Source organism: Artemia franciscana, chromosome 1, assembly GCF_032884065.1.
Source record: "Artemia franciscana chromosome 1, ASM3288406v1, whole genome shotgun sequence".
In the NCBI taxonomy this organism is placed as follows: Eukaryota; Metazoa; Arthropoda; class Branchiopoda; order Anostraca; family Artemiidae; genus Artemia; species Artemia franciscana.
This window is the reverse complement of record NC_088863.1, coordinates 52,547,249-52,561,128: the sequence shown is the minus strand read 5'-3', so window position 1 is coordinate 52,561,128 and position 13,880 is coordinate 52,547,249. Positions and strand designations below refer to the sequence as shown.

At 37.8% G+C, this 13,880-nt stretch overlaps 1 protein-coding gene across 6 annotated transcripts in view; it reads left to right on the top strand.

Moving 5' to 3' along the window:
• LOC136031236 (oxygen-dependent coproporphyrinogen-III oxidase-like) overlaps window positions 1–13,880 on the top strand; it is a 75,720-nt gene that overhangs the window by 33,173 nt on the left and 28,667 nt on the right. For all 6 annotated transcript variants that reach the window (XM_065710650.1, XM_065710686.1, XM_065710668.1 and 3 more), the window contains one exon: window positions 7,733–7,929. In XM_065710650.1, the coding sequence (XP_065566722.1) occupies window positions 7,733–7,929 (197 nt within the window). The remainder of the gene's footprint in view (window positions 1–7,732; window positions 7,930–13,880) is intronic.

Genomic DNA, 13,880 nt, shown 5'->3' with positions numbered 1-13,880 from the left:
GGTAAGTTCGGCTGTGGAAGCCTCTATCTGTTGTATGTTCTCTGTTTGCTGTCGTCTTTTAAGTGTTTGCTGCTCTCTCTCAGACACCCTTTTCTCCTTGCAAGCTGGTGTTTCATCTACGCCAACCATTGACCCCCGTCTCCCTTTTTCTCGCTGGGCTAACAAGAAATCTTTGTCTTCTTGTATTGACATCGTGTTCAGGGCATCGGCGTGAGCGATGTCAAAAAGATCCTCGAGCCTAGATACGAAGGCCGCCTCTCTCGCCTGTTGAGTTGATGACTTTCGTGCTTTGTTCTTCTTGAGAAGACGCCATTCTTCAAATGCCTGCTCAAGCTTGGTTTGACAGTTTTGATGATCTCTCATTGGAATTCGAGCTTTCCGCCAAAACTTTGCTAGTTCGGTTACAGCAGCAGCCGACGAGTGCCTAATGGTCTCATTCAGTTCAAGGTGGAGATGAAGGAAGAACCCAAGAGCCATTCGCAATGAAGACAGCTTGCTACCTCTTAATTCAAACACAGAGCTACCAATGAGATATAACTCCGTTCGAGATCTAGTTGCATTTGCTAACATTTTCAGTCTCAGTTGGGTCTGAAATAAAAAGAAAACAGAATTTATAATCATGAACTTAGGTAGGGTGAATTTTTTTTAGAAAAAAGAGCAAAAATTGTTCAACTCATTGCTTCTCCAACAAAAGAATAGGCTCAGTTACATTCAAATTCGTCAATCAACGCTCAGTAGTCATTAACGTTATAGAAATCTACTGTCTTGAGACAAGTTAATACACAATTAGCTTATTATTGTAAAAAAAACAACACTGATAACAAAACAGAACTGATACAATATCGCCTCGAGCAAAAAACTACACCAGACTGAGTCTTGGTGTCCGAGACTCTAGTAAGCGCAACCGGTCAAAAGCAAACAAGTCTGAACACGTTCATCTCTGAAGGATGGAAATTTTGCATTGCCGGCTAAATTATGTCTGGTTCTGCTGCAAGTTGTCAATGAACACCGCAGAGCTTATCCCGATAGCAGGAAACAGACTCTATCCGGTCAACCATAAATAGGAACTAAACAATTTTGTTTATGTGTTTTTAAGCAAAATACAAGTTGCTCGAAATCCTTCTTTTTTACTTTTTCCTTCTTTTTTACTTTTTTTCTTAATCTTTGAGGTACTTGAGCTACCCCTAAACATTATTATAAATGGCTCAAACTTTTTCTACAATGTTTTCAGGTGATATGGAACAACTTAGGGGGGTAAGAAAATAATATTTCCAAAATTTTTAAAATAAGCTCCACCCTAATATATATATATATATATATATATATATATATATATATATATATATATATATATATATATATATATATATATATATATATATATATATATATATATATATATATATATATATATTGAACGGTTGATGTTTATTGAGAGAAAACACAATTTTCTTAAAGCAAAACAACGTTAGATATGTTGCATTCAGATGTACTAGAACGTCCATAAGCACCAAACTCTTCGAAGCACTGGAAATCCCCCCTTCAAATTCTCCCAAAGAGAGCGGATCTGGTCCGGTTATGTCAGTCACGTATCTAGGACTTGTCCTTATTCTTCCCATCAAGTTTCATCCCGATCTCTCCACTCTAAGTGTTTTCCAAGTTTTCTGGTTTCCCCCTCTAACTCCCTCCAGTGTCACCGGATCGGGTCAGGATTTAAAGTAAGAGCTCTGAGTAACGAGGTCCTTCTAAATATCAAAATTCATTAAGATCCGATTACCCACTCGCAAGTTAAAAATACCTCATTTTCCCTAATTTTCAAATCAATCCCCCCAATTCCCCCAGAGAGAGCGGTTCTGGTCTGGTTGTATCAGTCACAAATCTAGAACTTTTGCTTATTCTTCCCACCAAGTTTCATCCCGATCTCACCACTCTAAGCGGTTTCCAAGATTTCCGGTTTCCCCTTCCAATTCCACCCGATGTCACCAGATCCGGTCGGGATTTAAAAGAAGAGCTCTGAGACACAATGTCCTCCTAAATAACAAATTTAATTAAGATCCGATCACCCGTTCGTAAGTTAATACCTCATTTTTTCATATTTCCTGAATTAATCCCCCCCAACTCCCCCAAGAGAGTGGATCCAGTCCGGTTATGTCAATCACATATCTAGGACTCGTGCTTATTCTTCCTACCAAGTTTCATCCCGATCTCTCCACTCTAAGGGTTTCCCAAGACTTCCGGTTTCCCCCTCCAACTCCCCCCAATGTCATCGGATCCCTTCGGGATTTAAAATCAGAGCTCTGAGAAACGAGGTCCTTCTAAATATCAATTTTCATCCGATCCAATCACCTATTCGTAAGCTAAAAAAAAAACAAGAGCTAAGAGCTCATATGGCACCTGTGACGAGGTCGGAAGAGCCAAGAGCCAAGAGCTCATGTGGTATGAGCTCTAGCAAAGTTCTAAGAATCAATAGATTGCTTTAAAAGGAAAATCAGAGGCTTAATGCCGGTCGGGATTTAAAATAAGAGCTCTGAGTCACGAGGTCCTTCTAAATATCAAAATTCATTAAGATCCGATCACCCACTCGCAAGTTAAAAATACCTCAATTTTTCTAATTTTTCCTCTCCCTTCAGCCCCCAGATGTTCGAATTGGGGAAAACGACTTTATCAAGTCAATTTGTACAGCTCCCTGACACGCCTACCAATTTTCATCATCCTAGCACGTCCAGAAGAAACAAACTCGCCAAAGCACTGAACCCCACCATCTAACTCCCCCAAAGAGAGCGGATCCAGTCTGGTTATGTCAGTCACGTATCTACGACATTTATACGCATTTTCCAAGATTTCTGGCTTCCCCCTCCAGCTCTCCAATGTCAACAGATCTGGTCGGGATTTGAAATAAGAGCTCTGAGACATGAGTTCCTTCTAAATATCAACTCAAGCAGTTCGTGGTAACGAACTGTAGTAAGGAGCGACCCGGCTCAATAGTAAACGAAACTCTAAAAAACGGAATTTTGATGCTAAAATATACATCAAAAGAATCAGATTTTCATGCTGATTTTAAATATATAAGTTTCATCAAATTTAGTCTTTGTCATCAAAAGTTAAGAGCCTGAAAAAATTTGCCTTATTTTAGAAAATAGGGGAAAACACCCCCTAAAAGTCACAGAATCTTAACGAAAATCACACCATCGCATTCGGCGTAACAGAGAACCTTATTGCAAAATTTTCAAGCTCCTATGAAATAATATGGAAGCTCAATATCCTATAAGCTCAATGTGGAATTTCGTATTTTTTGCCAGAAGACGAATCACGGGTGCGTGTTTATTTGTTTGTTTTTTTGTTTTTTTATTGTTTTTTTCCAGGGGTCATCGTATCAACCAAGTTGTCCTAGAATGTCGCAAGAGGGCTCATTCTAACGGAAATGAAAAGTTCTAGTGCCCTTTTTAAGTGACCAAAAAATTGGAGGGCACCTAAGCCCCCTCCCACGCTCATTTTTCCCCAAAGTCAACAGATCAAAATTTTGAGATATCTATTTTGTCCCGCATAGTCAAAAACCATAATAACTATGTCTTTTGGAATGACTTACTCCCCTACAGTCCCTGGGGGAGGGGCTGCAAGCTACAAACTTCGACCAGTGTTTACATTTAATAATGGTTGTTGGGAAGTGTACAGTCGTTTTCAGGGGATGTTTTTTTTGGTTTTGGGAGTGGGGTTAAGGGGAGGGGGCTATGTGGGAGGATCTTTCTTTAGAGAAATATGTCATGGGGGAACAGAAATTCAATGAAAAGGGCGAAGGATTTTCTAAAATTACTATAAAAAAACAATGAAAAAATAAACATGGAAAAGTTTTTTTCAATTGAAAGTAAAGAGTAGCATTGAAACTTAAAACGAACAGAGATTATTACGCATATGAGGGGTTCTAAAAATACTTTAGCATAAAGAGCGAGGTATTTAGGAGGAGATAAATACCTCGCTCTTTATGCTATAGTATTTTTAGTAATTTCAACTATTTATTCTACGGCCTTTCTGATTCAGGGGTCATTCTTAAAGAATTGGGAGAAAACTTACGATTTAGTGTAAAGAACGAGGTATTAACGAGGGTACAAACCCCCTTATATACATAATAAAAATTAAAGAATATAAAAGTTTGTTACGTAAGTTACTTCTTAAGTTACGTATATTTTTTACTAATAAAAAAATTCGTTAAAAATTAAAATTTATGGTTGCCTTTTTATGTAACCGAAAAATTGCATGGCAACTAGGCCTCCTTCCCCATCCCTTATTTCTCAAAATCGTGATCAAAACTAAGAGAAAGCCATTTAGCCTAAAAAGGAATTCATATACAAATTTCATTTTAATAATAAAAAGTTTTTTATTAAAAAAACTTTATTAAAATTTTTTTTTTTAATTTTTTATTAAACTTTTTAATAAAAAGTTTGACTCTTTGCCACAATTCTGCTTTTTAAAACAATTAAAAGCTTTAGCGTAAAGAGCGAGGGATTGCGGAGGGGACAACCCATTTCATATACGGAGTAATTTCTGTTCGTTTTAAGTTTTAATGTCGCTCCTTACTTTCAGTTAAAAAAAAAACAAGTTTTTTTATGTAATTTAATTAAGGTCCGGTCACCCGTTCTTAAGTTAAAAATACCTCAATTTTTCTAACTTTTCCAAATCAACAACCCCCAACTCCCCCAAAGAGGACGGATCCGTACCAATTATGTCAATCTCGGATTTATAACTTGTGCTTATTCTTCCATTCAAGTTTAATCGCGATATCTCCACTCTAAGTATTTTCCAAGATTTCCGGTTTTCAAGATTTCTGTTTCCCTCCTCCAATCCTCTATGTCCTCGGATCCGATTTGAATTGAAAATGGAGCATCTGAGACTTAAGATTCTTCTATATATCAAGTTTCATTGAGATCCGATCACCCGTTCGTAAAATACCTCGATTTCACGTTTTCCAAGAATTCCGGCTTCCCCCTCCAACTCCCTTCAATGTCACCGGATCTGGTCAGGGTTAAAATGATAGTTTTAAAGCAGAAGATCCTTCTAGATATCAAATTTCATTAAGATACGATCACTCTTTCGCAAGTTAAAAATACCTCATTTTTTTCTATATTTTTAGAGTTATTCCCCCCCCCCCCAACTCCCCCAAAGAGAGCAGATCCGTTCCGGTTATGTGAATCCCGTATCTAGGACTTGTGATTATTTTCCCCGAAGTTTCATCCCGATCCCTCCACTCTAAGCATTTTCGAAGAGTTTAGGTTCCGCCCCCCTCCATTATCCCCTTCACCAGATAAGGATGAAATTTAATATAAGAGCTCTGAGACATGATATCCTCCCAAAAATCTAATTTCATTAAGATCCGATCTCTTCTTCGTAAGTTAAAAATACCTCATTTTTCTAATTTTTAAGAATTAACCCTCCCCTCCCCACTCCCCCAAAGAGAGCGGATCCGTCCCGGCTATGTCAATCACGTATCTAGGATTTGTGCTTATTTTCCCCACCAAATTTCATCCCGATCCCTCCACCTTAAGCGTTTTCAAAGATTTTAGGTTCCCTCCCCTTAATTCTCCCCAATGTCACCAGAGGTAAAGGTAAAGGATACGGCATTAGACTTTACAGTCCGTACCGGCGGTGCTGATCTCCGTTTCTTGGCCCTTCAGCCAGGAAGTGCAATGGGGGGTTGGGGGCCAGCCATCCTGTGCTTTCGCACACCCTTCCTGTTTACCTTCCCCAGATTTCTCCAGGTACCCATTTAGAGCTGGGTCGACTCTGGCTAAGCTTACAGAGTCACGCCACTGACCCCCGTCCCAAACTGAAGAATTGGGTACACTGGGATTCGAACCCGCGTCCTCTCAGACAAGGGATCCCGAATTCAGCGCACCAACCCACTTGGCCAGGACGGATGTCACCAGATCCGGTGGGAATTTAAAATAAGAGCTCTGAGACACGATATCGTTCCAAATTTCAAACTTCATTAAGATCCGATTACTCCTTCGTAAGTTAAAAATACCTCATTTTTTTAATTTGTTCAGAATTTCCCCCCCCCCCCTCCCCCAAAGAGAGCGGATCCGTCTTGATTATGTCAATCACGTATCTAGAACTTGTGCTTATTTTTTCCACCAAGTTTCATCCCGATCCCTCCTCTCTAAGTATTTTCCAAGATTTTAGGCTCCCCCCTCAATTCCCCCCCATTGTCACCGGATCCAGTCGGGATTTAAAATAAGAGCTCTGAGACATGATATCCTTCCACATTTCATTAAGATCCGATCACTCCTTAAATTAAAAAAACCTCATTTTTTCTATTTTTCCGAATTAACTGGCCCCCACCCCCCCCCCCCCCCCCAGATGGCCAGATCGGGAAAAAGACTATTTCTAATTTAATTTGGTCCGGTCCCTGATACGCCTGCCAAGTTTCATCGTCCTAGCTTGCCTGGAAGTGCCTGAAGTTACAAAACCGGGACAGACAGACCGACTGAATTTGTGACCGCTATATGTCACTTGGTTAATACCAACTGCCATAACAAGAGCCAAGAGTTCATATGGCACTTATTACGAGGTCGAAACCTAAAATTAAACTCGGTACTAGAGATATCGATTTCATTGTCCTAGCACGTTGAGAAGCACTGAACTCGCCAAAGCACTAGAAATCTCTCCAGCCCCCCCCCCCCCCAAAAAAAAGAGATTGGATCTGGTCCGCTTATGCCAATCACGAATCTGTAACTTGTAATTATTCTTGAACTCATCAAAGTACTAGAAATCTCCCAAAACTCCCCCAAAGAGAGTGAATCCGGTCTGGTTATGTCAATCACGTATCTAGAACTTGTGCTGAATATTCCCATCAAGTTTCATCCCGTTTAAGAGTTTTCCAAGATTTCCCTTTCTCCCCTCCACGCCCCTATGGCCCCGGATCCGATCTGAGTTGAAAATGGAGCGTCTGAGACATGAGATCTGTCTGTATATCAAGTTTCATTAAGATCCGATCACCCATTCGTAAGATAAACCTACCTCCATTTTCACGATTTCACCTCCCTCCAGCACCCCCTCCCCCCACAGATGGTTGAACCGGGATTTAGAATAAGAGCTCTAAGACACGAGATCCTTCTAAATATCAAATTTCATTCAGATCTGATCGCCCGTTCGTAAGTTAAAAATACCTCGTTTTGTAATTTTTCCGAATTAACCGCCCCTCCAATCCCACCAAGATGGTTGAATCGGGGAAACGACTATTTCTAATTTAATTTGGTCTGGTCCCTGATACGCCTGCCAACTTCCATAGTCCTAGCTTATCTCGAAGTGCCCGAACTAGCAAAACCGGGACCGACAGACAGACAGAAATTGCGATCGCTATATGTCACTTGGTAAATACCAAGTGGCATAAAAATACCCATTGCGATCGCTTTATGCGATTGCTTTTGCGCTACGCTCCTTCGTAAGTTAAAAATACCTCATTTTTCTAATTTTTAAGAATTAACCCTCCCCTCCCCACTCCTCCAAAGAGAGCGTACTATCATAGTACCTGCTCAGGTACTATGTACTATCATAATTCCTGCTCAGTGTATGAATAGATTTGGAACTAGCGAAAATGATAGTAGCATCTTCTTCTTTGGTGCAAGTTATAGCTTGTCTTTATCACTAAATCGCATATTTTAATGGGAACATGAATCACAAATAGGAAATAGTGGCTTTTTCCTCTTTTTCTTATACGAATCTTATCAATTTTTTCTAGCATGATTTCTGCCGAGCTTTAGAAGCTGAAGAAACCGGTGGGAAAAAATTCAGAGTAGATAGGTGGCTAAGAAAGGAAGGTGGAGGAGGTGTGACATGTGTCATGCAGGAAGGTGAAACTTTTGAAAAAGCCGGTGTTAACGTGTCAGTTGTTCACGGTACACTTCCAAAAGGTGCGGTTGAGCAAATGCGTGCTAGGTAATGTAATTCTTCTTTTCATACTTCATCTAGGGCAGATAATCGCTTCTGGACAATATGTTCTTGAATGTTTATTGAAACCCGTATGTTAAAGCAGAGAAAGGCAAATAAAAAAGCAAATTATTGCTTTTAGCAAACTAATTTAATTTATAAATCGTTGATTATTAGTGCCCACTTTAGTGTGGTCGTCTTAGTGCTTCTTCGTCTGAAATTTTTTCTCTTCATTGTAGCGATCGAGCCATAAAAAAATCAGTTTTAGCCGTTAGTCGTTACGCTCTTGTCTGGAATACCGTCAAGTCCGAGTTTCAAGTATTTACTCTGTTCAATTCTATAAAAGTGTATTTGTATTTTTCATTCCAGCATGCGCGATTTTATATCAAAGAAAACAATCAGATTACGCAATTGTTGATTTAATGAAAACTAAATTTACTTTGCATAAAACAATAAATTGTTCTAAAATAGGAACTGAAAAAAACAAAATGTTTAAGAAACAATCTTTTATTTTAAACAATCTTGACCTTGTATGACCGCGAATGCTGGCACAAAGTCTTGTGTCACTGTTATTGTTACTATTATTGCTATTATTATTATTATTACTTTTATAATTATTTTTATTATTATAATGAGCTTTTTAAGGATTCCTCAGACTCCTGGAGACTTTCCTATTGATTAGGTCAATGTTATCCTCAAACGAAAGATGTTAATTAACCAATATACCGGAGAATCGAACATAACGATCTTTAACTCTACATCAAGAAGTGCAAGCCTTTAATGGGTCTCAACGTGAGTTTTGTCACAGAGCAGTGTACTTTAAGTTTAGTTATTTCCTTTTTTTTAATTAAACCCTATTGGACCTTGAACCAATTGAACCTTCAGAAAATGAGAATGGATGACTTTCCAACATTTAAGGCAGGGGAACCTCTATAAGAAGCACGGACCAAGGAGGCGTCTTGTCCCTGAGGGTTCATAATAGCAACTGGGACACCTATGCCCGGGGGCCGTAGATAGAGCTGGAAACCCCTTCAAATGTACGCTCAGGGCCTAACGGTCTGTGTACACGTTCTGTGAGTTACAAAACTTCTTCCAGTAATGGGTTAAATTGCATGGTAACTCCGAGCACCATCGTTGGAGGATCCTCTATATAAGGACAACTATGGCAGGGTGTAAGATTGATATTTATGGATAACGGCCTCTACAAAGGGCTGCCTCGAACCTTTCGGGGTACACGCAAGACTGGAGACCTTGCGCTCAACTATTCGTTCAGTTCCGCTTTCTATGACTATAATAAGCGAAAGGTTGAGATGGTTATGAAATGTTCTGCAGATGAAGGATGACAGATTGCCAAAGATTGCCATTTTCAGCCAACTGTATGGGGCTAAACGGAAAGCAAGTCGTCCATGGACAGGGTAGGGGATGTCGTAAAGAAAAATTTAAGGGAAATGGTTATTTCCCGGGAGGTTGTAAAGAGGGACGTTTCGAGGAGGAGTATGCATAACGGTGTTGACCTCAGACGACTTGGTGCTGCATGAGCTGTTAGTATTATTATTTTTATTCGATTGTTGGGTTGTTGTTGTTGGGGTATTATTGTCGCGCCACCCCAACAGCTAGTAGTCTATAAAACTGAGGACCAATGATGTTTGACAACTCAAGAACTTCTCAATTATTAACCTAAGAGTGAAAGTTTGGACACATCCTTTGTCCTTTCTAAAACTACACTGTTCTTATCTTATCACTTTGTCCACAGCATCTCTCGGTCTAAAAAGTTTCATATTACTAAGTAATTTTCTACCTACAGAGACCAGGCTAATGCCTCGATAATTACCACACTCAATCCTATCACCTTTCTTATACAATGGTTTAGTTAGGGTTTTCCTAAAATTGCTAGGTACTTCACCATTTTAAAAAATCATATTGATAATTTTCAGTAGCTTATTTCTACCCTCAGAGCCACCATATTTAAGAAACTCATATACCACAGTATCAGCACCTAGGGTCTTATTATTTTTTAATCCTTTTAGCACTCTTGTTTCCATATGATCTATCTGTCAGATAATACTTATACAAGTCACTTCTCTTTTCTATTTAGCATAAAGCTTTTCACTAATATTCCTAGCTGCGTTCCTAATTTTCTTCCCTAAGACACCATCAGCAACTTTACAAATTGTTTTCCTAAAATATTTTCATCCATCTTCTACATTTTCGAATATTAAACTCTCCAGTTTAGTATTCAACCTTTCCTGAAAAGTTTATGTTAATTTCTTATCCAGGAGTCTGCCTACATTATAACTTCTCGGGAGGTAGTTACCCTTCAAAATTTTAGCTTTAAATCAACCATAGAAACTACTTGACGGCGATCTTTACTTGTATCGTCGATAACAGCACTCCTATACACCCTAGTATATTGTATTGATCCTGCCATTCTTTGGTGAACAACAACATAATAAGGTCTGCTTTCTTACCTTGACGTGAATATCACCTTAGCTTCTGGACCATTTTATGACTAAACACTATATTAGTTATAACTCGGTTGATGACACCTACAGAATTGCTGCAGTCTATAGCCATTACTGTTTTTCTTTCCTACACCAAATTTACCTTGGTTGGGATACCACCTATCCCTATTTCTACCGACCTGTGCGGTAAAAATTTCTTAATCAGTACACCATATTTATGCTTGGGACCGTGTCTATTTGCTTCTAGAACTGTAGGTAAAATTCATCTGAGTCACTAGTATCTCCGTCAGTCGGTTTTACAGGGGCATATACTACTATAATTGATACTCTGAACTTTTTATTTATAAAACGAGCGGTTAGTATTCTATTATCAATACCAACCCATCCTTCCTGTCTGATTAAAAAAAATTCTATATCACCTAATTTCATGCTTCTCCCCCTGGAATATGAGTTTCTGAGACTCCTAATAAGTTCAATTTGAATCATATGAGTTCATCAGTCAAAATATTGATACGATTGTTTTTTTTTTAACGTCATAATATTCCATGCTCCAATTTTCATATTCTTTAAATCATTGTTTTGGCCTCAGGAAAAGTAATGGTCCTGGATACCAGTGAAGGACGGGAAACAACACATCTTTTCAAGTCGACACCGAATCGTAATTGTTATAGCTATAGCAATAGTAATTGTCTGCACATATTACTTTTTGGTTGGCTAAACACCTCCCTTAAAATGCCCTGAAACTTTCAACTTAGTTCTCTCAGCGGTTCTCACGGGATACCTAATAAGTCTGTTTTGACAACCCAAAGCACATAGCGTTCTTTTTTTATTTGTTCACCATCCCCTCAACTTTGCTTGGAAGATCGTGCCTTCAACAGTCGCAAATATAGCGTGATCTTGCCTGGCGTGAATTTTCTCTTCTCGTTACGGTCGGCAGGTTAGGCCTTTCGCCCTATTTATCGACGGACCCCGGTCATTGGCCCCGAAAATACAGGGTGGTACCACCACCCATACAACCGCTGGCGTCTCGGAATGGCAAATTTCCGTTTTTATTTTTATGTATTTTTTAAAAAGTTTTTTTTTTGCATTAGGATTCTGCATGAACATTCAAATGTACTTTTTTTTGCTGAAAAATTTGGACTTACAATTATTTAGACTCCTTGTTGACGGGTAAGTCTATTGGAGATTTTGCGCACATTTGCATCCGAATCGCTCTTCGATGTCGAACAGTAGTCCGTTTGAAGTTTGGAAGGGACATAATTTTTGAATATAAAAGTTCTCTTAACTTTGCTTAAGACTCGCCATGAAAGAAAGTGTTTTAGTAGAAGCTTCATTAAAAGAAAATAATATTCAATTTTTCACATTTGCATTTCAAATTTGTGTGACTAATTTCTTAATCTCACTTAGCAAATTGAGAAAATAGCTGATTGAATGGTTAAATTGTTATTCTATCCTAGAAAAGACACAATATCGACAAATATTGGTTAGGGTTATTCTTTGTAACTCCTAAATCAGTCCTATCAACGTAAAGTATTTTAGTTCTTCTTTCAAATAGAATCACATTTTGCTTCGTTATTATAATTTTTAGCTGTTAAGTTGTAAAACGCCATAATTTATTAAGCGCCTTTTTTAATTTTTTATGTATTGAGAGACAAGAATTTGAGAGATAAGCAAGTTCTCGGAAACACGTTCCATCTGGCAAATGATGTTATTTCTTCTGGTCTCAACGTGTTGTCAGTCACGTGTCGATCTTTTTTCCTCTAATATTTATTACTTTGTATTTACCGTTTCTTTATGACAGTTCCTTATTATTCTTTAAATAGTTGAATCCTGCTCCTATGCAATTGATCTTTATGTCGTTTTTACTTTCTTGCAAATACCTTATCAGTTTTAGAATTTTAAATATTTCCAATTTTCTGATTTGAAAATTTTTTCACCTGTTTAAATCGACTTATAGGTGACGTAACAACTTTCAATTTAGAACCTTTAAAATCTTATTTTTAAAAGTAGAAAGGGTAAAAGTGATGAATAACAGAGATAAGAGCTGAAAAAGAAGGGGAAAAGGTTAGATAACCTAGATAACACCATCAAGTACTACTTTCAATAATCAGGAAGTGAAAAAAGTGAGGAGGAAAGATTGAAGACTTTAGGAAACTATAAACGTCAAATGTTGTTAGTTTGAGCGATGCATCTTTTCTTTGCTGGCAGAGACTATTAACAAATCTTTGAAGACTTGAGCTCAACAATAGTATTACAGCAAGACAAAGATACAATAAAAAGTCTTTTTTTGGCATTTTCGCGTATTTATTCTCTAAAAATAACCCTGCGTTAGCATAACAGATTGATACTCGGCTTGACCATACGGTGTAGAGGGATCAATCTCCTCTGCACTAAGGCTGGACGATAGGCATGCTACTTGTCCGTATAAAAAATTCCAGCACCTGATCCGTCGATTCAACGCCCTATGTGCCTCCAATGGCTAAGTTGGATGTTTGCTCTTTTTTTCCTTTCTGTAGAATTAAGGCTTATATTCAATGTTTAAAAAATTTAGTAAATATTGACATTTTGTTATTTAGTAATAGAAAAATCGAAAATAATTAAAGTCGTTTTTAAAATTATACTCCATAAATTAAATTTACTTGACAAGGAAGGTTCTGTTTTTGTTGTGTATGAATATCTGATTGGGAGTATCCGAGAAGACACTCGTCTTTATTATGCCGAAAATTAAGATAATAAGTTATCTTTTTGCCACTTATTGCGTTACCCGCGAATTTTCAAATGTTTAAATAAAATTTATTTTTCAATTGATGTTGCACTACTTACGTGTTAGCCCGATAACACTTAAGAAATGAAGTTAGGTTAATCATAATGAAATATCCTAAAATATGAAGAAAATATAATTCTGTAGTGACAAAATTATTGAAACTACAACAAAGAATTATGGAAGGGGTGCCGCTCAGAACGCGTTATATTAAATGCCTAACCCAACCAAAATACCATCTCTGTATATTAAATATTCAATAAAATATTTATTTTAATCATTTTAACTTTATGAAAAGGACTAGAACTCTCAAATTTTGATCAAATTAGCATCCTTCGAAGTTTCCATTATCACAAGGAGGAGATTGGGGATGAGGAGTAGACAGCCGCCCTTCTATACACAATAATTTTATTTTGTTTTGGGGTCTAATGGTATTCTTTACTTTCCCAGTAACGGCGTAGACCATAAATATTCTCAAGAATCAAGAAAGATCAATTTCTACCTCCACCCCTCCTTCCTTAGAACTAATTCTGTATTCATCTGAAGGCTCAATGACAGTCCGGATGTTTCTATTTTAAGATGTATCTTTTGACGCATCTGTCCCTCTCCCTAACTACTGAACTATCAGATAAATCTACTGTAGAGTCTTATAGCTCTCATCTAAAAAAAAATTGACGTTTTGTCTTTTTTTCTGCCAAAAAGATCACAGATGTTTTTTTTTTCAGGGATGACTGTTC